Source organism: Pezoporus wallicus, unplaced genomic scaffold, assembly GCF_028554395.1.
Source record: "Pezoporus wallicus isolate ANWC-B61680 ecotype Strahan unplaced genomic scaffold, APGP_CSIRO_Pwel_v1 contig_4710, whole genome shotgun sequence".
Classification (NCBI taxonomy): Eukaryota; Metazoa; Chordata; class Aves; order Psittaciformes; family Psittacidae; genus Pezoporus; species Pezoporus wallicus.
The window spans coordinates 1,490,837-1,515,104 of NW_026640647.1; the positions used below are offsets into that span (position 1 = coordinate 1,490,837).

The window sequence follows — 24,268 nt, forward strand, 5'->3', positions numbered from 1 at the left end:
TGTGGAATGATCATAATTACAAAAAAAGTCCTCCAGAGAGAAATTATGACTCATAGTTTATGTTCTCTTTAGTGTTGCTATGGAAAAAGAGGTTCGTGCCAATGGTCATACAGCAGTATTAATCTCTGATCTGAAAGAAAAATAAATAACAATCTCTAGCTTAACCCAAAGCAGATTTATTCTCAGTTACTGCAGCACACTCCATTAAAGGGGATAACCATGTAAGAAAAATTAAAGATGACATTGATTATCAGTTCTCAACATGCAGTTAGAGTTGCTTATTTGAATTAGTGTGCACTTCAGACTCCTGCAAATGACTTGGCGGAGTGAGAGGAAGGGAAGAAAGGCATTTTGATCAAAAGGAGGGCAGGAAAGATCAGCCACCACTGACAGCTGCAAGTATGCTGATTAGAATTTCTTTATGCATGCAGTTAGACTCAGCCTGGGGTTGATCCCGGTTCAAACACAGCTCCTGAAGCAGAACCCTGGCAAGGGTCAGTGTAAAGTGGTGGAAAGTGGCTATCAGCCTTTTTCCATTAATTTGGGACAGCAAGGGCTGTGAGTCAGACAGCAGTGGATACTTGGGTGCTGAGTCAGCACCCTCTGGGCTGCTCTGGCATTTGTTTCCTGCCAGTTGTTTAGTTGCCTAGGCAAAACTCTAACCAGGACTGGGGCCAGACAGCTGTGTGCTTGCTTTGTTCCGAATGGACGATCTGTTTCTCTGCATGCAGGAACACTATCTGATACCCCTTGAAGCCCAGAGTGAGCGTGTGCATCTTAGCGGGTCACTGTTCTGCCTGCATACCTGACTCTGTTTTCAGGAGTTGGAGGTACACCTTCTCCTTTGTTACTAACAGCAAACACTTGAACTTAGCTTGAGATTTTGCTCACATTGCACCCCACAAAGCAGGCTATAGCCTTCCTTTCTGCCACCCCGTTGCATCTGCTGTGCTGATGGCAGTAAGCCTTTTTATTCTGTTGATGAGCTAAGCAGATTGGATTGGGGAGATACACAGATCTCATGTCCTGCAGCTATGCACACAGCTCTCACTGGTGGTCACAGGAGTTGTACATGTGGCCCAAAGCCATTGTATGGCTGAGGGAGTCCTTTGAGCCAGCTGAAAGCTTTTCATTGACTTTCAGGGTTGGAGTGGTACCTTGGTGAACAGTTTGCCCTCTATCCAATTGCCATTACTTCGCTAATTCTTCCAAATTTACCTCTTTTAAGTGTGTGACTATAAGTCATCAGCTGCACAACTGTTTAGCATTACAGCCTATAACAACAAAAGGGTTTCCTTGCATCAGTGTAAAGGGCAAACAGGTATATTTTACCTTCTGGTCCTTTTCTTCACTTTCTTCTTTCTCTTTAATTATCAATGTGCTTCAGTCAGGCCTGTATGGGGGCTTTCACTGTACTCTTATTAGACGGCGATATGTTTCAGAAAGCCCTTGTCTGTGTCTTTTCACAGAGAAGCTGGCTCAGGGATTAGCAGGTGGGGGTCAACTCGATGCTGCGTGCCCTTTTCCCCTAAAAGGGGACAGAAATGTCAGCTGGTTTTCTGGCATTGAAAATGGAAGTATCAGCAGCCACCAAGTGCTGCTGGTTTAAATATTTATACCTTCAGGACTTTATCACACCTTCTTTCTTTGTGCAGAGATCCCGCTGATTCCAGTGGAGGTCAAATTCTGAATCCCTGCAGCAGCCAACAGGTTGGGTCTTCTAAGGAGCAATGGTATGAGTGAAGCGCGCAGGCAGGCGCTGTACCCATGTTATCGTGTCAAGAAGAGTAAACAAGCTGTTTTTTTAACCAGTAATTATGTAGACAAACCTGTCAGCACAAGCATGGAATACCCCTGCATATGCTTGACATCTGCCAGCCTGACAAGATCCAGGCACATGCTTCAGATACTTGAAAGAATACAGTGCTGCTGGTGCTGCAGTCTGTCTCCTCCCTCAAACACTAAGTTTTGCAAGACTAATGTTTCTAGTGGAAGAATGGAAGGAGAGTGGAAGAAACAGCTTGGGGGACTTCTCAGGATCCTTTCAGCTTCTTCTCTGGTTTGTAAGATAGCACAAAAGCAGACGTTCATGAGTTAATATCTTTTTTCTCTTGGAAAATGTGCTCTCTTATGTTTGTTAGAATTACAGGCCCGCAAGTCCTTGTAAATGTTATGATTATGATGGAGAAAAAATTTAATTCTAGCCCTTCAACTGATGGTGGTGTGTGTAGTGTATCCTGAAGTGGGTATTTGAATTAATTCTCACAGATGCTCAGTATCTGCATTTCCAGTGTTTTTTCTGGATAGCACTGTAATGCTCTTACAACACTGCGCATGGGATTCATTTCAGCGTCTCTAAAACTGGGTAAAGCATGGCCAAGGGTATTGTTTGAATGAAAGCTTAGCAGGACAAACAAACCAGGCCTATCTGAAAGCAAAATGTAAACATGATGCTGGGGTTCCTGGTTAGCACTTGGTGGCTGTGGGAAGTTGACAGCTGTTACATAAAGGTTAAACATGCATTCTTTGGTCTGTCAGTAAAATTAAGCCTGCTATAGACTTTGTGGCACTCTAGAAGACATGAGTTTATCTGTGTGCATAAACAGAATATACACTTCAGTATAAATACGCTTTTTGGGACTATTTAAAGTATTAAAAGCGTGCTGCAGTCTAATAAAAAATGCAGATGGAACTAGCAGATTTGGAAAGTGCCTGACTACGTTCAGACAGGTTAGAGAGCTGACAAGCGTCTAGAAAGCAAAGCACTGGTATTTGTGGTGGTAAAGAACAGCAGAGAATGAGAAGGAAAATGGTACAGGTACAGGACAGGATGAGAGAGAAAATGGTATAGGTACAACAGGGACATGAACTGAAGTAATAAATGCTTGACCTTTAAATTTCATCTTTCCCAACTTCTCAGACTGCTTTCTCCAAAGACTGACGTGGCTGTTTTATGTTATGCTTTTATTTGTCATAGTTGTAGTTAGTTACAAGTAAAAATGATGGAAATCCATTGTAGTTAATACAAAATAAAAATATAGCTGCACGAGTTATGCCAAGATTTCTCTCACAAACAGTATCACCTATATGATACCACACACTTAAGAGCTTAACTCTTAATAATACTCACCTACACTAAGCTCTTAGTGACTAAGTTCCAGTGTGATTTACTGGTTACAGATATTAACCCTGTGGAGTAATACCTGCTAATCATTTCATAATGGTATTTTTGCTGTAGTTTTTATTTCCCCTGTAATTTGTGATTCTAAATACAAGTTGAATGAAGCAACCTCATAGTGCAATGTTAAGTATCAGTAGAGTTTTATATGTATATAAAAAATAAAAAATAATCCACTGCATAAACAACCAAGGATGTAAGGTAACTGTTGTGGGTATTGTGCTTCCCTTTCCTCCCTTTCCCCCTTATGTTTTGTTAAGTGACAGGAATGAACATTCATAGCAAACAAGCTACCCTGTAACCTCTCATTTTCAATTAATTCTGAAAAATGACAAACTTGTAATTCTGATAGCAGGTAGGTGGCTTTGATGAAAGTTATTAGCAGAGAATCAAATCCTGTGGCTTTGCAGACTCATCCTTATGTAAACTCATCCCTGCCATGAAGTTCAGTCTGTAACACATTGTTCCCTTTAGACATGCCTAAGTGAGTGTTTCACCTTTTGGAAAAAGTTGTCCTTACATCCCTGTAATTATCTAACTCTTCTGTGTAAATATAGCTCTATATAGGAAATAATTTGTAAAAAGATAAATTATGCTATTTTCAAAATACTCCGAGATACGAAGTTGTGCATGTGCAAAGTCTGATAGTATATCGCTATAAAAACTAAGAATTAGTGTTATCTGAGTATATATTCTTTAAGCTAGGTGTATAGATTTAATACTGTGGGAAGTTTCTTTTTGCTTTTTATATATTTCATATATAGCATCACATACTTTCTTCAACTATCTCCATGTTTCCATCAAATCCCTTCGATTGTTTTTTTTTCCTTTTCAATTTCTGATCCCGCAGAGGTACAGTAACTGATCATACATTCATGCTTGTCACTAGTGTACTTCCATAACTCTGGTAGATTGAAAAACAACTTTTCATTTCCACCTAAACACAGTCATTTCTTCTAAGTGAAATAGCAAGAGACTATTGGTAAAAACCTTTCCCCTACTGAAATGGATGGAACCAACTTCTCGGCTTCTAAGCACTCTGCTCTTTTAGTTTTACAGCATCATGGAGCAAAGCCCCAAACAGACTATACATGTATGCACGGTTACTGAGGCTGTTAGTATTCATGGAGCATAGCAAGGAAACCGAAATCAAATGTCCTCATTGGTATTTCTAAATTTGCATGCAAAAATACTCACAGTGCTGTAAAATACTTAGAAAGAAGAAAAACAGAAATGTTTGGGTTTTGTCTACTCTCCACACATTCCTCTGACTCAACTATAAGAAAGCCAGCTGACCAGCTTGCTTCTACTACGCATACTCTTTTCCTGCCAGTCTCTTACACCAGCTGGCAGCATCTCTAACTTAATAAACACCAGTGATTTGGCCTAAAACAGAGCATGTTGCAGCCTGTGTCATTGACCTTGTTCACTCTGCATTCCAAAACAATGCAATAGTTACCACTGCAGAGAAAAGGATGGAAGAAACTGAATCCCTACTATCGCCTGTGTAGCAGAAACCAGTTACTCGCCCAAGTAAAACCATGTGTATCTGGAAGGAGAAAGAAGGCTCAGATTGATTATGCCGTTTGGTCTATCTGCAGGACAGCTGCTTGGGTCGTTTCTTCATCAGATTGTTCCATTTCTGCACCGACTGGGTTGTTTCTTTCATCGTAGAGTTTCTGGCTAGAAACTTGTAGAGGCACCCCATACTCTTCATCATCTTCAACAATGGACAGCTCGATGTTGTTGTTCATCATGGCATTCCCTTCCATTCTTGCTTCCTTCTCTAGAGAATCGGCTACTGCTTTGCCCTCCTCAGTCAGTGAGGTGGTAGGGGTCATATCTGAGTGCATGCTGGCGAATGACACTTCGTCCTCATTCTCACCTTGGTCATTGCTTGCAGTTTCTGTTGGTCTGTCCTCAGCTTCAGCGGGGCTTTCTCCTTCACGGACTTTCTTCACGTTGAACATGAGGGGTGATACTTTGAAACCTGAACTCTTTGAAGAAGAGGACTTTTGATGATGTACAGTAAGCGATTTCTTGATCTTTTCTCTCCGTTCAGGGGAGACGATCTTTGTGCTGATCTTGTTCATCTTCTTCTCAATGTTTTGGCGAGAAAATGCTTTCTTGAGGCTGTCTACCTTCTTAAGGCTGGATCTTTTAAGTTTCTCAGCTCTTGATTCTTCTGTTTTCTCCTCTGCACTGTCATCCAAATCATCTTCTTCGTGAAACATTTCATCATCCGAGTGCAACTCCACTGTTTGCAAGGTTTCTTCCAGTGTTTTGTTCTCATCCACAGGTTCTTCTTTTCCTTCTGTAATGCTGGGAACAGGCTCTTTTGCAAAAACACTGGCAGGGATCTCATTTTCCTCCTGAAAGAATTGACAATATTTGAGTTTCATAGTTCACAGGACACTAAATTAATAAACAAAGCACAACCCTCAACAATTACCCCACACACCCTAATGAGATGAAGACTGCTGAACATTTCTTCTTGTCTCAGTATATTTAACTGGTAACAAACCACTCAAAGCCCACTGAACCATTATCTTGTAAAGTTAAAGACTAATGAACGCTGAGCTGTGAGATTTCTCTTTCAGAGCGAGTTGGAATGTGTACAGAATGGGAATCCTGTTCCTTGTCATTTAAGTTAGATACTCTTTAATACAAGTTCAGATGTAAAGTTTGTTCACCCATCCCTGGGGAAGAGGAAGACGTGGCTAAGGAGATTGTACTGCAGACTCTACATAGACCTACAGAAGTCATGTAACCCCACAGGTTTCACCTTCTTTAGCCAAGGACTGGCACTATCTCTGCAGAGATGTTAGTTGCATCTAACAGGTACCTTAGATGGCAAATGCAGTTAGCACTTTCACTGTGTTACAGCAGAATGTATGTTGCTGTTAAAAACATATTGTTGATACTGAGAAGCCGTGCAGTCCATGATGTTTAGAGTATGTGCCATTTTACGGCTATTTACGGGAAAAAAAGTTAATAAATCTGGTTGGTAAATATTAAAAATATGGACAGAACTCCTTGAAAAAGATGTTTATGGCACACAAAATAAACAGATATTATACTACATAGGAAACACTAGTCACTTCTAGCTAGCACGAAAGTGTTTGCTGTTTAGAAACAAAACCAAGGGAGGGCATGGAAAGAGAGAAGATGTCTGAAAACAAACCAGGCTGAATGAGGGCAGAAGCTGCAACTCTTAATGAAGGACCTCTGTGGCTGAAGCTCTGCAACCCTGAGCAGTTCAGAGGCAGCACAATGAACACACTGTTCTGTGGTAGGATTTGCAGACATCTGCCCTGCAAAGAAAATGAGACTCCTTGCATGCTCCCTTTTCCTCTTGGAATTGTTGTGCCTTAGGTCTGCATAGTCTCCATTCATTATCTTTTTTATCACTCTCAGAGTGCATGCAGTATCACTTAGCTGCATGGATTGGAAGGATTTTCTCACCTCCCCCCTTCCCATTTATCTTTAGATGCGAAAAACAGTAAGTTCTGAGTGAAATGGTTGTAATAGTCTCACATCTGTCCCTAGTGGCCCTGAGTGTACAGTTAAGGGGAAGAAAGGCCACATACACTTCGTAGCTCATGCTCATTATTTCAGGACTGAGCATGCAGTTGTGATCACTGGAGAGAACAGTGTCTTGGGTTAAATTTGCTGTTGACACTCTGTAAGAATGCTTTTAGAAACAAAATAGTCCTGGCTTCTGGAACTCAAGAATATGCATGTGGCCAGGCAGAATCATTTTATACCATACATACACAGTATATAATCATATATACTGTGATTTAAGTGTGTTGACGAGTATCTCTTGTAAAACAAAAAGTATGGATGGCAATTTGGCAGTTTTACAGTTCGTATGTGCTTTACTTCTATGGTTTCTACACAGCTTCCTGGACCAGCAGCCTCAGCCACAGTCACTGGCACAGACAAAGCTTTTCCAAGCCCTTTGCCTGCAGTGGAACATCTAATAGAGCCATCCCTCCTCTCCCAACACCTGTAACATTATTGCAACTATCAGTGACAATGACCAAGGTAACAAAACAAAGGAAACCTGCACAAGCTTTAAGTGAAAGCAGCAGTAGCTGCAGTACAAATATTTATATTTTCTCTCCACTGCAGTTAATGAAATATGGATTACATGAGTGGGTGCAGTGTAAAATTATTCCCCAGAGCATGACAACTCAGCATGAAGCATAATTTACGTGTCTTGTGCATTCTTTCCAAACCTAGGTAATCACATACAGTTTTAAACAGCTGAACATTCAGGTGTAAGTGTCTGAATGGCATAGAGAACTCCGATTTTAATGACTAAAGATGGATTGTAGCTTTTAAAGTATTTAATCTAGGAAAGTGGTGTTGTATGAGATGGATCACAGTACAGCCTAAGCCAGAGATGGACCTGTGTGGCTCTTCTCAAGGTCAGTTTAGCTCTGTGTCTGCAGTATTCACATTAAACCAAAGTACTGCATGCAGTCTCTAGAAGAATATGGACATAGATCTTATTTCTTTTTTTATCAAATTTGTGGCTGAGTAGAAGGGAGACTGTCAAGTGATCCGTATTTATAGAGAAAAAAAAAATGAAGGTATACTACATAATGAGCTAATGATTCAATTAAAAGCAGTTTCTAGGTAGTCTTTAGCTATCAGTCAGTCAAGAAATCACTTCTCTAAGCCTCCTGCATGGCTCTGGAAAACATAAGTCTCTGGGCATCTCTTGTAAAATGTGAATGACATGCTCTCCTGTCTCACATTTCTAAGAGACCTTAGGATCACAGGTACTATTAAAATGCAAATGAAAATAAATTAAGTGTTTTGGAAATACAAAGGTGGTATGGTAGGAGTGCTCTAATGGCACAGACATTTCTATTTCAAATGTGGTTACTGATAACATATTCTAAGTGGGATATTGGTAACTTTTTGGTCTAACAAGTTTATATGACAGCTATGTTTTGTTTTGATGCATTTTTCAAGCAGTCTGGTATCTCATTTAGGAAGGCTAGAACAATACACTGAAAAATGCCAGCTGTTACAAACTGCATAACTATTTTCTGTGCCAAAAAAGTAGAACTTTGATCTTTTCTTCTTGATCTAACCTAAAATTCTGAGAAAGCATTACATCTTTTTATTTTCCACATCCGAGTTCAAAAACAGCACTTGCATTTTCTCACATCAGCTTGACTGTAGGTAGCTACCTCCTCTGAATTTAATTTTTCCATGTAGGAGACAAATAGAATGGTTCAATTCTTTGTGTAAAACAAGTCTTGCTAATACTAGTAATACCAGCACAGTTAAAATCAGTGCCTTCCCTGTGGCTTTGATCAGCCGTTCTCTGGAGCTTTCTATAGGTCATAATCTTACCCCTATCTTTTACCAGGGGAGAAGATAAGATCCATAATGGTGTACTATAAAACTGATTGAGCAGGTAGTTAATTTATTCAGGAGGGCTGCATTTCTGATGCTACATAAGGGCAATTGGTGTGCTTTGGTTTCGATTTTTGTTGGATTTGTTGTGAGAGGCCATGGCCTTCAAAAAAACAAGATGGCATTTCCCAATGCTTACAGTGGTCTAGGCGCCTCTGCACTTTGTAGATGCTGTTATATGCCTACATAATTGCCAGTCTAAAAGTTGTTTTGCTACACAAAATAGCTAAAAAGATGACAAATCCTTCTAAAAACAGCAATACTTCCACCTACTTTCCTTTGGACAGGCTTTTCAAACCTGGATGTCACCACAGGAAGGGATGAGGGCAGGGAGCAGGCTGGGGCTGTGGTCAAGGAGGGGGAACTTGCTAGGTGCCTATTTGCACATCCTGTACAGGCTGAGCAGGGGTTGCACTTTCCCCTTGACCTCCTGCAGCACAACTGAATTGAGTCCTAAGAGCCGTACAAGGTATTTTTGTCATTAATCAATATAAGAATACTCTCCCTGCAAGGCCCCAGTGGGACATTTAGCAGTGAGATGATAGCATTACCAGCCTATAATTCTTCTGCTTCCCTCACTTGTGCATTTCTGAGTTTGAAGTTGCTTATTTGAAAGATTATTACCGTGACCCAAACAACAAGATACAATCAAGTAGCTGCTTTTCTGTGCCCTTCTCCTGCTTCCTTTCAGTTTGAAGCATTTACCACGAGCAGCATCTGAAAGGGACTCAAGTATCAGTGTACTTGACCCCATGCTATAATTTTGACTTATTTAATCTGTCCTATTTATCAGTAAATATGAGATTTTAATTTTCAAATTAAACATGAGCCTTTTTTATCTTGTGTTTTGCTTTTGCAGCTAAAAAAAAAGGCAAATAAAGCCCCCACCAAACCAGAACCAAAAGCTGGTCACATGGCAGGAACAAAATAGAGGGGAACAATGCCAAAGCTTAACAAGGATTTTTAAAACAGTCACTTCAGTGTTTTGCTGAATCGCTGTGTCACTTGTGGCATCTGTAATAACTTTTGCATCCCCAAATGCTGGGAATGGAGCACCCTTAAAATATGTCACCAATTAAATAAATCTATGCAAAATAGGAACAATACAGACAGTTTAGGGGAGAGAAAACTAAGTGCATTTTAATGGCAAATATGTAAATAGGTGACCTTTTCTCAATGCAGTTCATTCTCAGTGTGTACGCTGAGGGAAAGCTGATGTTGGCGAGCAGCAACATAGCTTCATAAAACGCAGAGCTGGAGCTCAGTCATGTGTTTTGGCTATGCTCAGTGCCCCCACCAAGAATCAGAGAGTATGAGGTAGATGATAAACGCAGAACTGAATCACAAACGTGCATTTTTGTTTTCATGCCAAGCTGTCTTCCTAAACTGGAAAAATGGGTTCTAATGAGAAAAATGCAGTGTGAAGTTTGGGATTGGTTTGGGGATTTTTTTTCAGTGGAAAAGAAGAACCCCCCCAGCTGAAGTCTCCTACATCCAGATTTCCCTTTTGTTTTTACAGAAATCTGGCATCAGTACGGCTTCATTGTTGAGACATCTCCTTCCTGCAATTGTTTTTCCATGGATTCCTGCTCAGGGCAGGAGAGAAACCCAGCCAGCCTTCTGCTTTTCCCTCTGTATCCTAGTTATCCTAGCAAGGCAGTAGCCCTGTTTGCTACTAGGTCATCCCACCTCCAGCTTGTAAGAGACCCCACAGGGCGATGCCATGGAGGTGGGCACACAGGTAAGGTGCAGCCTGTGCTGGCAGCAGACGTGTGGGCATGGCCTGGCAAGCACCCACCATCCCTCCAGGTGTGGCTGCTTCCCCAGTGGAAAATCCCAGCTCCTCCCATGCCCTGGGAAGCTCTTTTGGCCACCCAGCTTTTCCAGCCAGCAGCAGGGCAGTGCCAGGAGCAATTCCCAGTTGACAGCTGATCTTTTAACTGAATTTAACTGCAGTGTTTCTTTTCCAAGGCTTATGTTCCTGATCTCCATCAGTTTGGGATTGGTTATGCTCATCTCTGCACAGCATGGCAATGTATTTTCCAATATAGACAGGAACAAAGTCAACTAAATCCTTGTAAAAGCAATGAAGGACCTGCTGTCCGAAGGTACCAGCCTAGTGATTGGTGGTGGAGCAGCAGTGGATTTTCTTTAGCTGTTGTTCTGAGACACAGACCTGTGTCGTTTGCTTTGGGTTTGTGAAGTTATGACTCAGTATTTAGGACTCCAAGGAAAGGCTTGGAGGTTTAAATAAGCCTTAGCTTTTCAATACTGTTCAGTGTCAGGAAGCAAGCAAAGCCAGCCCTCCCCTGTCAGGACACTGCTTGCTTTACCCTCCAAACTCTTCTTGGTGAGCTTTACTGTAACTTCACCCAGTGCCTGTGAATCACTGCCACTAGGCAGCAGCAATGGGGATCCCTAACAGAGGTAACAAGACCTGTACTGCACACACACAGCTGTGTTTTTAGCTTCATGCTCCACATTATGTCATTTTAAAAGGCTCAAATATTAGTTCTGTGGAGGAAGACGCTGTAGTTGCTATGGCAAGGCCTTAATTCTCATGCTTGGAGGTAGCATAAATGCAATAGAATTGCCTTCCCCCAGGCCACACTGATGCACCCTCCCCGTGGGAAGTGTTCAGGGTCTAGGTCTAGAACCTGGAGGTGGGAGCCAGCTAGCAGGGCCTGGGAGATGGCAGTATCTGGCTTACAGTAATGGATCATACGGTCCTTGCAGAAGTACAGGGAACATGTGTCTTTTAGTTTACCAGTTCCTGGAATCATTTCTACATTCCTTCTGGGATGGAAACTACCACGCTCGGTACATGCCACAGCTCCTCCTCTTCTGGCTTGGCAAGCCAGGACTGCAGTTTGGGAGAACAATAAGCAAGAGGTGGGGGCTTCCTTTCTGAGGGAAGCACCTCTGCACTAACCAGGCCTGCCAGCTTTGAAAATCAGGCACTGCTCTGTTGTTTTGGGGTTGTTTAAATAGACATAACACGCAACAACACAAAGAGGGGAGTTAGTGACTGACACATGTAACACCCAGCCAACAAGTTTAGTGTTATGAGGTGGTGACATGCCTGAGCTGGGGCTATTCCAGCCCTGCATTTCCTTTCCTTTCTTCCCTCAGGGTGTTGTGGAGGTATGGCTTCTCCTTTTCTCTTTGTCAAAGATGTGAAAGTCGCGTCCTGTTTAGTTAAAGCTCACGCCATGTTCTGTCCAGGCCATTCCTTAAAAAGGGGAAAATATGCAAACTGCTGCTATCGCTGGGTGGAATCCCAGGAAGCTGAGTTTTTAGCTGGATTTTTAGCTCATCCCTGAATGGGCTGCAACAGCTTGAGGAAGAAAGCAGGATGTGAGGCTGAGCGTGACAGGGAGCTGCAGCACTTCCCCTCTCCTCATCCAGAGGGCAGATGCAGTGGCAGTTTTTAGGGGCACTGGTAAAAGTTATGTGCTCTTGTCTCAAGTTTGCTAATTAAAAGGAAAACAAAGCCCTTTCTTAAAGTTTACTTAAAAACTCCAAACCCCACGACAAAACAGTTCCTTCCCACATATGCTAAGAGTTAGTAAAAGATGGCTCTTTCCCCGGATTTGTTGAGAATAAAAGGTGGCGCTTTTCCCAAGTTTACTACAAGTTAGCAAAACAAGATCTCTTTCCTCAGGTCCAATAGCAGATAGTAGAAGACAGCTCTTTCTCCAAGTTTGCCAAGAGTTAAAAGGCTCTTTCACAAAGTTTGCAAAAAGTTAACTAAGAAAGAGCTTTCCCTCCCCAAACTCCCCAAGAGTTAGCAAAAAAGACAGTTCCTTCCCCAGGTTCACTAGGAGTTAGCAAAACAGGCTTTCCCCCTGAGTTTGCTAAGAGTAAAAGTGGGTGTTTCGCCTAAACTTGCTGAGAATTAAAGCGGACTCTCCCAAAGTTTGCCAAGATTAAAAGGACTTTTCCGAAGTTAGGAAGAAGACGGCTCTTTTGCCGAGTTTAAGAGTTAGTAAGAAGTCAGCTCTTTCCCCCGGTTTGGCCAGAATGAAAAGCAACTCTTTCCTCTTTCCCTAAGCGTGCTAGGAGTTAGCAGCAGTGGTCTTTTCCAGTGTGGCCGGGGGGCAGTGTCTCACCTGGAAGATGAGCACCTTGAAGCGGTCCCGCCGGAGGAGCTGTGCGTGATGCTGCTCCAGGCGCCGCACCTGGTCGCACTGCCTCTCCAGCCGCTCCCGCACGGCGCGGGTATGAGCGCACACCTTCCGCGACTTCTCCAGCAGCTTCTCCACCGCTTCCCCTGTCGCCCCGTGGCTGCGGCACAGTTTCCCCAGGTCCCCCTGAATACCCCGCACCGCCCCTTCCAAACCCCGCTGCCTCTGCTCCATCTGCCGCTGCTGCCCTTCCACCGCTTCCAGCATCGACACCAGCTTCTCCAGCAAGGCCAGCACGGTCAGGGCATTCACTTGCCCCCCGACCGCCTCCGACGGCGGTAGCGGAGGCACCGCGCTGCCTCCCGCTGCTTCCCCCATCTTCGCGCCGGGATGGGACGGCCGAAACCGCTGCCGCTCTTAAGGGCTGCGCCTTCCCCTCCCTAGGGGAGGTTTCGGGCAGAGCCCGGCCCCGATCCCGGCCCGCCCCGGGCGGTCTCCGGGATCGGGGCCGGGCTCCCGGTGCCTCCCAGCATCCCGTCCCCCCCCGTGTATTTGAACAGCAAAGGGGGGGATTCTAGCCCCACACTTGGCAAAATGCTGTCTTCTCCTTCTCGCAAGCATCAGTAGATGGCAGGAGATACCGCGGAATGTGGTTGTGGGAGGAGGAGTTGAGATTCGTGGTGCTGATGGTCCGGGGGAGTTCTTGGAAATTTAAAGCCTGTCTCGTTGAATCGGAAGGAGTTTAATAATAATGAAAATTAAAAAAAAATAAGTAGTTACTATATAAAACATAGCGATTATGATAATAAATTAACATTAACGGGCCAAAGCATGCTAATATATTAACATAATATTACCATAGTTGTGGTTATAAAATATTAATATAATTTTAGGCATATATACTTTCAGTACTTAAAAGGGGCTTATAAGAAAGATGGGGAGAGGGCATGTTGTAATAGGATGGGGGTGATGGGTTTAAACTGAAAGAGGGGAGATTCAGGCTGGATGTGAGGAAGAAATTCTTTACAATCAGGGTGGTAAAATCCTGGCACAAGCTGCTCAGAGAGGTGGTGGATGCACCATCCTGGAGACATTCAAGCCAGGCTGGATGTGGTTCTGGACAACCTGGCCTAGTTGGAGATATCCCTGCTCATTGCAGGGGGGTTGGACTGGATAAGGTTTGAAGGTCCCTTCCAATCCAAACTGTTCTATGATTCTATAATGATTGTAATAATAATTTGCACACTTATATTCGCATGTGGTGAAACAAATCTCCAGGCACTCCTTTCACCAAGTAAGAACCCCATGCAACACCAGACTCCTCCTCCTTATTATTATTACTATTACTATTACTATTTCAGATTAGAACTATTCTATTCTTATTATAATAAAAAAAAACAGCAAACAACAAACCCAACAAACAACAAACCCCAAAGCCCAGTCTGGTGTTGCATGGAGTGCTTGTTTTTTGGATGGAGTGCCAGGAGATTTTCACTGCCCTTGGCGTGGAGTTCAGCTAGGCACTCTGGTTGCCCAGACTGGATTCTCTAGCTCATTCAGTTCAACCCCCTGCCGTGGGCAGGGGCACCTTCCACTAGACCAGGTTGCTCCAAGCCCTGTACAACCTGGCCTTGAGCACTGCCAGGGATGGGGCAGCTGCAGCTTCTCTTCTTTGGTGAAAAATCATAGGGTCAGAACAGCTGTTTTGTGGAAATAGGGATGAACTGGGTGTGGCAGCGGAGGGACAGTGTTCTCAGGCTATTACAAAGCTTGGCATGAAGAAATGACAAGCTGTTCATTTAGAATAATACATAACTGTTCCCAGGTCTGATCCAGAGCTGTTACCATCCTGGAAAATATTACAGAGTTTCGCAGACTTGGGTTGCTCATCTGTGTACTGACATTCCCAAACCCAGCCAGTTTCTTTTTATCTTCTGTTCTTGATGTTTGCCTGGTAACAGGATTTTTTGCTGAAACACAGATGTTTCTAATACATGAGTGTATAGAATTCTAACGCTTGGGTAGCTGAAATATATTATTTCCTAATGTTTGGGTATATATAATTCCTCCATGGTTTTCCTGAAATCCTGTAGATTAAAAGCATCTATTTGGAGTCCAAATAGCTGTGATCCTCACCCCTTTTTTTTTTTGTACAAAGTCATTTAATCATTTTACCATGAAAAGGAATAAAAATTAATGGCTGAAAAACAATGCAGATGTGTTACCCATGCCAAGCTCTGCATTTTTGAGCCCCTGAATGTTCTGCAATATTACCGTTTTTGGTCCTTGGGTTTTTGTCAGGCTACAATTTCTATTCCTCAAGTTGTAGGAGCTTGTAAAATGCATTTGGTGAGTGCGTTCACTTAGGAAAAGAACAAAAATCATTGAGTCTGCCAGAGTTGTCAGCAAGGAAAGTATGCCAAGACTGTGAAATATGCAGGCTCAGAAAGGAGTGGACGTATTTTAAAGGAGCAAACTAAACAAACCCCTTCTGTTTCCAAGGGCTCTCCCCAGCAGCACTACCTGACACGCCCTTCCTATGACATTCCTGTTTCCAGAGGGCTGCCGGTGTCCGCCGCTCTTGGTATCTTGCTTCCTTGTTCTCTCCCTTGGTTTTGGCTGGGACCTTGCAACCCGGGCAAGGAGTTTAAAGCAGTCACAGTTTATAGCAGAAGCAGCTCATGCTGCTGTGTGTGTATGTGAGATGCTGGCCTTGGCCATGGTGATGCAGGGGAGAGATCAATTTGTTCCACATTAATTTTTCTTCAGGTTTGAGGAGCTGTGGCAAAACCCTGGCCTGGCCATGGTCCCGGCTGCTGGACGAGCTGGCTGTCCATCCCATCTCTAGTTTGCACTTTGGAGCCTGTCTCCCCGAGCCTTTCCGCATCAGTGTATACATGGCACATATGCATAAAGGAGGAGATAGGTAAGCTGTGTTTTTAATCTAAGTGAACACTCTCCTGACTCCTGTTATGAGCCTTCTCCAAAGGTTCTGCAAGTCTGGAGTGTTTAAAACTCCCAGCCCTGTGCATCCTAGGGAAACCTGGACTACCCCATGGCAGCCAGCACAAAATCCAAAGTACAGTTTCCCTGTTAGTCCCCTCACCTGGCAAAGCCAAGGCAGGAACAGCAGTGTTGATGTGGCTGCAAGGCCCATCAGCACCCACTGCAGAGGTTTCTTTGGGATCCCAAAGGCTCAGAAGGTGCATGTTGTCCCTATGCTCCCTCTGTGACTGGGGTTATAGCTCGGAGGCAATGCCATAGGGAAAGGAGCACAGATGAAACCAGGAATAAGATGGCCCCAAACTGGTACCTCTCCCAACCCACTGCTAAATTCCAGCTGTGGATTTTGACACCAGCTGTCAGCTCTGATTACCTGTCCTGTTTGTAACAATCATGTAATGCTGGTGGAGCCGCAAGCGCTTGGAGAAATCCGAGACCTTTTATGCAGGTTTGGCTGTTATTTACTTCTATTCATTAGTTCGGCAGGGTATCAGAGGAGTGGTTTTGCCAAGTTCAGTGCTGGTTTTACCAGTGAGAAACTTTCTAAAGGAAAACATTTTACGTTTATTTAGAAAGAAGCAGCATTAGAGAGATTAGCTTTATCATGGTCATCCGATATAAGTCAAGAGTTCTTTTCATGTAAAATTAATGTGCGTGAATTATATGGACAGAAATTGAAGGTTAACTCATTCATTAGTCACATGGTGCTCAGGATAAGAAATGTTTGATGCTGGAGCATTACTCATAATTTATTAGGCATGGAGTAATAGGTAAAACAATATGACAGGAAAAGAAGGAGAGGGGAATTAATAGGGAAAAGAAGAACGGCAGGGACCATACAGGTCATCCTCAGCTTATTGGATTTCATGTCCGAGCTCCCACTGACTTTAAAGATGTGGTGTGAGGCCATCTAACTGTGGACATGCAGCTAGGTAAAGAGCTAGTTAATGAGAAGAGCATAGGAGGAAATCCCAGCAAGGGAAGGCAGGTGCCTTGGGGGGCTGATGTCTGTTCCAGGGGGACAGAGGAGAAGAAATAATAGGCATGGGATGGGAAGAAGTGATGCTGCCAGTACTGGCACCAGGACCGGGTATCTGCTCCCAGCAAATGAAGGCTCTTGATTGCCTCTTGCTGGAGGGTTACTCTGAGGGCTAGTTCTGGGTCACAGTAACCTTTCCATCCTGTTGGTCTGCTCCTTTTGCCGCAGTGATGTTTGTCATACCATCAGAACCTCTGCCTTGCAGCTGGGGTGGTTTGAAACCAGCCAAAAGCTTCTGGGGAAGCAGAGGCTGGACTGCCTGATTTGTTAAACATGTGTAGTAAGTTTTGTGTTGTTGGGCAGTGAGGCTAGAAATGCTGATGGGGTTTGTCCCAGCAGAAGGCATTCCTCCCCCTTGGCCATAGACTGCTCCTTCCACTGACACATCACAGAGAAATTAATCCATCAATCCTTAGTGTTGCCTTTTGATGTTTTATTAAAACAAAACTTTATGTGTGTTATGAGCCAGTCTCACCGGCAGCACCCAATTTGTGGTGTGCTGTAAAAATGTTAGAGAAGAAAGATAATGGATTAGAGAAACAGTGACTGATTTACTGCGTTGTCTTTGGCACTGAGCAACCAGTTTGGACAAATACTACTAAACCCAACCCTGGCTGATAGATGCAATTAAGTGCAATGGATTATGGAGAGCCTCTCCTTTACCAGTAGTTACTAGTACATTTCGAGAAGGTATCAGCATCTCAGACGTGATGTGATGTTTTGTGTATAGGAGCAAGCACTGGGCTGAGGAGGAGAAATCTTTTACTGCTTCACAGCTTCCAGGATGAGGGAGACAATGCAGGAGGCTGCACACAGCATGGTGGGTACACAGAATATTTAGCATGAGGTGAGCAACTGGAAACCCACCACCTGTGTACAAGGTGGATTGGGATCTGTGCAGTGTGAAGGCTCTTAGGGAGGGTGGGAACTTGGTGGATAGGGAGCTGAAGAGGAAGGATGCAGCATCAGCATCCTCAGTGCACTGGCAACATGACCCTTTGGGAAGCGGCTGTGGGTGAGGCAGTGGCTGGAGGATGCTGCAGGCAGAGACCATCCTCTGTTGCTACACTGTTCCTGAGGGGAACGGGGCATCATACCCACCTGCAAAGGCTTTGCTTGTCCCAGTGGCCATCCAGCCTGCTCCCTGAAGGAGGGAACCCCACATGGCCTGGCTCCTAGCGGGCAACTCCCTGCAAACATGAGTAACTGGCTTTGGAGAGCTAATATGTGAGAGTGGGAAATTTGGAGAGTCACTCCTGGGAGTAATTTTAATATTTTGGGGAAGAGCGAGATGAGACAGTCTGATGGGAAATGTATCATCATAGAAGAGCACGAAACTGCAGTTCTGCTCTCTTGTGCAAACGGTATCCAGCAGAACTTAATATGCAACGAAGAAATCCACTTCCACTTTATTGTCCAGACTAAATCATGTTATGCACAGGAGACTTCCTTTTCGCTGTGTGCCAAGGAGTAATAATTCTGCACAGACTTGTAGACAAGGAAAAAAAATAAGCCACATAAAAATACCATATGTGCCAGGCATTCTCTGTGTATTTCCTCAGACATTTGAGGAGCATAATAATAATAAACTACTTTTTTTTTTTTCCTATTTGAAAAGCAAATTAAGTTTTGTGAAAGGGTGAGGAATAGTTTCCTTAGCTTCAGATAAAGGAGGATATTTCAGCCGCTCAGTTGGACTTTTTAGCTTGAAAAAAAGTGAGGTCAGGATACCAGCAGATGCAAATTGAACAGCATATGGCCAGTCAGACCAGAGTTGCCAATGTATTGTATTCATCTAGTGAATATGTGGGGCACAGAGCAGGATGAGCAAGTCCATTAGTGTCAGGATATAAAAAGATACAGAGGTGATATTAAAGGGACATGAAAAATGGCAGGATCTGCAGGATGGGCAGCGATTACCCACTGGGAACTAGTTCTGCTTCTGGAGCAGAGGAACAGCTTCATCCTTGAGACCTGCTCCTGCAGCCAAGCCTTTGTAGTGGGTGTGAGGATCTGCAAGGTCACAGGGAGCAGGGAACCAGAGCTCAAGGGAAGGTTTTTTTCTGGTTGATTTTGATGAAACAAGACTGGAAGATGGGTTTTTAGGAAGTGTGATTAAAATGTTCACCAACATTTTAAATTTCCTCCAAAGGTGCCAGCTTCTTCGGAAGAAAATGCTGGAGTTTTTCCCCAATTTCAGATCAGAAACTATATATAGAAACAGAGCTGCTTCTACCTTTAATGTTTTTATATTTGTGGAGAAAAGGGGAAGTAGTTTTCAGTGAAAGGCAGAGATCACCTGTCTGCTTTCTCTTTCCTCCTCCACTAAAAGACAGTAAAACCTAGAAAGCTTTTAATAGTTTGCAGCTGAATACACATGGATGCTTCTTCTTCCAGGATACTTTTTATTACAATATGTGCTAGATGATTTATTGTCTTTTGAAATTTCTCGAGGAACATCTAAGAGAGCAACCTTCTTGGAAAGGACGAGGACAGTCTGCTCCTGTGAAGACTGGCAGTGTTGTCATGTTGCTCTTTGATGATTGCTCAAGCTGGTACCTCTTCCTAATGCAGGTGAGATTTTCCAGCAGTAAATCAGGGATTATGATCACTAAAAAGAAGCCTGCCTCTATCTGGCATGTTCCCTGTGATTGTTATTATTAGTAAAAAGCTGAAAGAAGAGCTTTGTAATCAGATTGTTTGGAAGAAGAAGATAATGAAATCATATTTAACCCATATGATTAGCAAGTAGAGCATTAATTATGTGAAATGCAGGTGAATTGAGAAGATTTGTTTTCTGCAGATAATTGGGGAGACTCGAGTCACTTTCAGTCTGCAGGCACACCGTCCTTTGTGTCCCTTGAATCTTTCATTTGGGATGAGCTATAATGGACCTGGAATCTAGAGAGTGTCTTTCCCTGATTGCTGAGGCATCTGTCATGTTGTGCCATGCGACTTCATGTTGTTCAAATGACATTGCAGGAGATAACAGTGCAATGCAAAACCAAGTGTGATAAATATGACATGGCATGTCCAAAACAATACTTGCTTTTAGTAGATCAGTTATCCTTTAAAAGCTAGTATTTAGGTTTGTCCTTAGATAATTCAATAGCTTCCGTCTCTGGTTGGAATGATGTCAACCTGAGTTACTGTTTCTGATGAACAGTGATGATGGGACAAGATGGCATGAAAAGGATGAAAGAACAGCAGGCGCTGGGTGTGCATCCCAGAGCTCTTCTCTGAGTAGCTGGTCAAGGCGAGGTTTGTGGGGCTGAGCACGATAACAAAGTGAGAAATAGTCCAATGGGACCTGTCATGGGCCAGCTGGCCTCAGTGACAGCATTTGCCCACTGCAGCACTCTCGAGTTTCCCTATCCCTTTTATCCTCAGGTGCCCTCTAGCGTGCCTGTATTAAGGCAGTGGAAGAAGAAGGGAGGAAAGGCAAACCACCAAACATCTGGTAAGTTGTGTGAATTGGGTAAATGGGGATCTGGTGAAATCAAATGGATAAAAACCAAGCTGGGACTGAAGCATGGACCAGCCAGTTTGTTGTGAAAGCTGCATCTGATGTGACCAGGTAGAGCTCTAGAGAGAAGCCAGTCCCTCAGCCCGCCAAGGGAGAGCTGGGGTTGGAGAGTCTCCAAAAAATGGGGGTGCATCCCAGACCTCCAGATTTACTTCCCCTTTACATAGGAATAGGTTGAAAACTAGTTATTCTTGCATGTGAAAACCAGAAATCTAGGCCAGAAGGATTTGGTTATTTGACGGTATCCTCTCTCTTGTTCTCTCTCTTTTTCCTGCACTTTCCCCTTGCTGCCATATATATGGCCTATGCATGCTGCTAGCTGTCTGTTCTTGACAGTAATTATTCTCAGTGATTGAAAACACGTATTAGTTATAAAAAACTTGCATATTTTCAGAGCCCCTATTGAGGTTAGGAGAAAAAAAGAAGGTTAAATCAGGTACCGAGCATCCGTGGCACATGGTATTAATACCTTATTTATTACTGCACGGCTATTAAGTGTTTTCATTCAGAAGTATTGAATAGGCAGAAAGTCATATACACAGGACACGGCTAAAATGTCAGGCTGCAAATTAGTTTGTTTACGCAGCAAGCACTGAGGATTTCAGCCCCGCTTCCTGGCATGCTGTCATGCTCTAGGTTACAGGCAGTGAACCCACGCTCACATCAAAGCCATGAGCAGGATGAACTTAGTCTTTAACCCGAGCACAGTTCACCAGCAGTTATTTACATGTATTGGCTGCAGAACTGAACGCATGATGCTGTTCAGTGTTTCAGATGACCTCTTGCTTGTGCCCTGCAGCAGTCTGTAACTCACCCTGGTGCTGTGTACCTCCTCCGGCTGTCACCTCAGAGGGTTTCCCACTGCCTGCTCCCAATGCACTGAGGGGCTGCTGCAATGGTGAAGCAAGTGTATGTATTTCCCTGCAAATACCTTAGTTTTGTTTTTTAGGTTGTGGATCTTAAATTACTAAGGCTTGACTCTGTCCACAGGCTCCAGGCTGTGTTGCCAGACTTTCCGGAGATCAATTGGAGAGTAACCACAAGTCAGGGTTGCAGCCACGTAAAGGTTACTCCTGCTGTGAGAAAGGATGGTGAAGCATTTGCACTGGGTGCACTCTGTCATTAATGATCCTTTGCTGAAATCCATTGTGCTTTGCCTTGTCAAATGTGTTTGAACAAGATTGTGGAAGAATTTTCTGTTCTCTTGGTGGCCTCAGCAGTGGTGTAACAGGGAAGCTAGTGGAATAGCTTTCTTCCAGGCTGGCCTCTTGCTGTGCATCAAATCTGGATGTGTTCCCAAGCAAATCAGCCCTGAGATCTCTGTTCTTGCTGCCAACAGAAAGATCACTTAGTCCCTGTCATATGGGGCACTTCAAGGAGGAGACCAGTGCACTACTCTGCAGGTCTGGACCTGCAGAGCCATTTCATGTCTGTCACCAAGGAACTATCAAAGAGTAATGACTTTGTTGTTAGTATGCAGCTGAGATGGATGTGAAGTGATGATCCAGATGTGTAAGACTCCACCCCATAATTAGCCCTCCAAACCGACCAGCTGCTGTACCATAACTTTTCAACTGGCTCTCACCCCGATTGCATACCCACTGCTTGCATAAATTGACAAAAATCTCTCATACAGATTAGTGGAACCTGAACCTATCCCTGTCTGCACAACACCAGCTGTAGTTAGGTCCAAGGTTTCACAGCTTCCCCTGTGAATGGAGATCATCTCTTCATCCCTTAGAACAGGAGTATGTTGGGGAGCTTGGGGATTTAGGGCACAGGGGAGTATGTGGACATCTCATTTGTCTTAGAGTTTTCTTCACCATAGGAGTTTTTGGTAGTGCAGACCTATTGTTAAAAGGACAACATCTCTCAAAGAAAAACTCCTCAAACCCAAAGAATTTTCCACTCTGAATCTTCTGACATCATTGCAGGTTGCTGAAAGAAGGGTTGGGAAAATCCATCTTCATCTGGAGACGGCTTTTTCTCTGAGCTTGTTTTCTCCACAGAATCTTGCTTTCCAGCTTCTTGTGTTGTTTGCTAGGAGTGGTAGCCACAAATCCAGTACTGAATGGGAGCAAGGAAGACCATGGAAAGGAAAAGCTGTGATTGAAGAAATGGAGCATCAAGACTTTATGTTTTTTTTTCTCCAGATAATCTCCCTTTTATAAAACCTATAGGGCCAAAAAACCCCAAACATCCATTGAAATTCAATTGGTTTTGTGCTTTAGTAAAGTGCATCCTAAAAAGTAGTACATTTTAAAGAACAATAGAAAAAACCTGGTTCCTTAATGCTAAATAAATTTGCGCAACCTCAGAGTTCACTAATAGCTCTAATATGTTTCCTAGCACTAGGCATCATTGCAACTATTCTGCAGTTTATTGCTTTACAGTGTCAAGTTTGTTTCTGAATAATCTCTTGGTATCTGAGGATACCCCAATGGGTTAAGGCAAGCAAGATACTGTAGTATTATTCTCAAAGCTATTTAGCTTTTTACCCTCATGCACAGAAAGCAAAACATCTGAATGGTGTAAATTAGCTACGTGTGACTCCAAGAACTAATATGAACAGAAATACTGGCTTCTTTAGCTGACTTGTGATGAAAAATACCATTCAAGGGACTCAGAAAAATATCTTTGGCTCTTGGACAGAACCCAGTGGAACGGGAAGTGTAAGGGAGGAAAATCAAGCTAAATTCTGCCTTAAAACATAGCACTTTTCCCATCTTCTCTGTCTTTTTTAAATGCTAATAAACATTTCCCTCCTGTTTATCATCACATTGATCCATAGTTTTGTGTAGTGTAGCAGCATGTAAATTCAAGGTAGCACAATCTAAAGAAGCAGCATGCTTTAAAGCTGTTTATTTTCCCAGATTCAACAGTATTGGCCCAGACAGCAGGTCTGCACCTTCTGTGGCTGCAGTGAAGTTCAAGAAGACCAGGCAGACAGAGCAGAGTGTCGCTGTCCACCTGAAATCCTCTCTATGTCATTTGCCGCATCTGCATTTGTGCAGATCCTGCGTTTAGGAGAGCTCTCCATCTTGAGCTGTAAGAGTGTGGGTGTTAATATAAATGAAGTAGTTTATAAAAGAAAAAAGGAAAAACCAAAAAGCTTCTGGCCAAGTTGCACTCAAAGGATGTGCCACAGGGATGATGCAGGAGGTTTGTGGTGAGTTGTTGGGTGATTTGAGAAGTTAATATTCAAACTGAAAAGAAAGTAATCAAGTTTTCTCTACTGAATACCTTCAGCAAATATTTCCACATCTTCTCCAGCTGCTAAATGTGGTAATGTTTAAAGAATTAAGGAGTGAATGTAAGAGCACATGAAATACCAGGTTGTAGGACTTTAAAGAATTCTTTTGCTTTCCAGCTTCCCAAATAATTTTCCTCTTGCAAAATTTTGATTGCCTTTCAAATAACCCTGTTTAGAATGCATTTACTGATTGTTGTCTTGAGGGCTTACATCCTGTAATGAAATCTTTCCCATTTGGAGCATGGTCCTTCTGAAGCTGGAAGGCTCGATGTGGTTGTGGCGGTATCACAGCTCCATCTCACCCTCATCTCCTGACACCAGGCATGTCCCTTCCTCCTCTTCTGCTTTTAAAGGATAGCCAAAGTGTTTCAAGTGTTGAAATCCCTGTCTCACTGAAATTGCTCTCAACTGGCTGGTTTCCTTTGCTTTACAACTTGCAATTACTTATAAAAAAGGTTAATTCTGTCCCTTCTTTATGTTCTCTCCAATATTATCCAGACCACGGCTGTCTTTCTGTGTCTCCTTCTTTCCTCTGCCTTTTCTATAAAAAATGGCTCTTCAGGATTAGTTAGTTTCTGATCTCGATATTTTTGCCTGATGCCTTGCATGTGTCTATTTAAAAGCATATTACTGGTGTCACTTCCTGTGAAATCCATGTAATTATTTTTATGTTTGAAAGGTTTTTGCTTTTAAAGGGCAAGCT

At 43.2% G+C, this 24,268-nt stretch overlaps 1 protein-coding gene across 1 annotated transcript; it reads right to left on the reverse strand.

Annotated features, from left to right (window-relative positions):
• Window positions 1–2,947: 2,947 nt before the first annotated feature.
• On the reverse strand, window positions 2,948–13,175 carry CAVIN2 (caveolae associated protein 2). Its single transcript, XM_057419819.1, has 2 exons — window positions 12,730–13,175; window positions 2,948–5,550 (listed from the first exon to the last, which is right to left on the reverse strand). Exons 1-2 carry the CDS (start codon window positions 13,120–13,122, stop codon window positions 4,756–4,758), a joined length of 1,188 nt encoding a protein of 395 aa, XP_057275802.1. The 5' UTR covers window positions 13,123–13,175; the 3' UTR covers window positions 2,948–4,755.
• Window positions 13,176–24,268: the final 11,093 nt, after the last annotated feature.

What these genes read in the sequence shown, in the direction of transcription:
- CAVIN2 (XM_057419819.1), bottom strand. Translation starts at nt 13,122, where the DNA reads ATGGGGGAAGCAGCGGGAGGCAGCGCGGTGCCTCCGCTACCGCCGTCG. An exon ending in TCAAGGTGCTCATCTTCCAG is followed by an intron (nt 5,551 to 12,729) that starts GTGAGACACTGC and finishes CAATTCTTTCAG; the next exon opens with GAGGAAAATGAGATCCCTGC.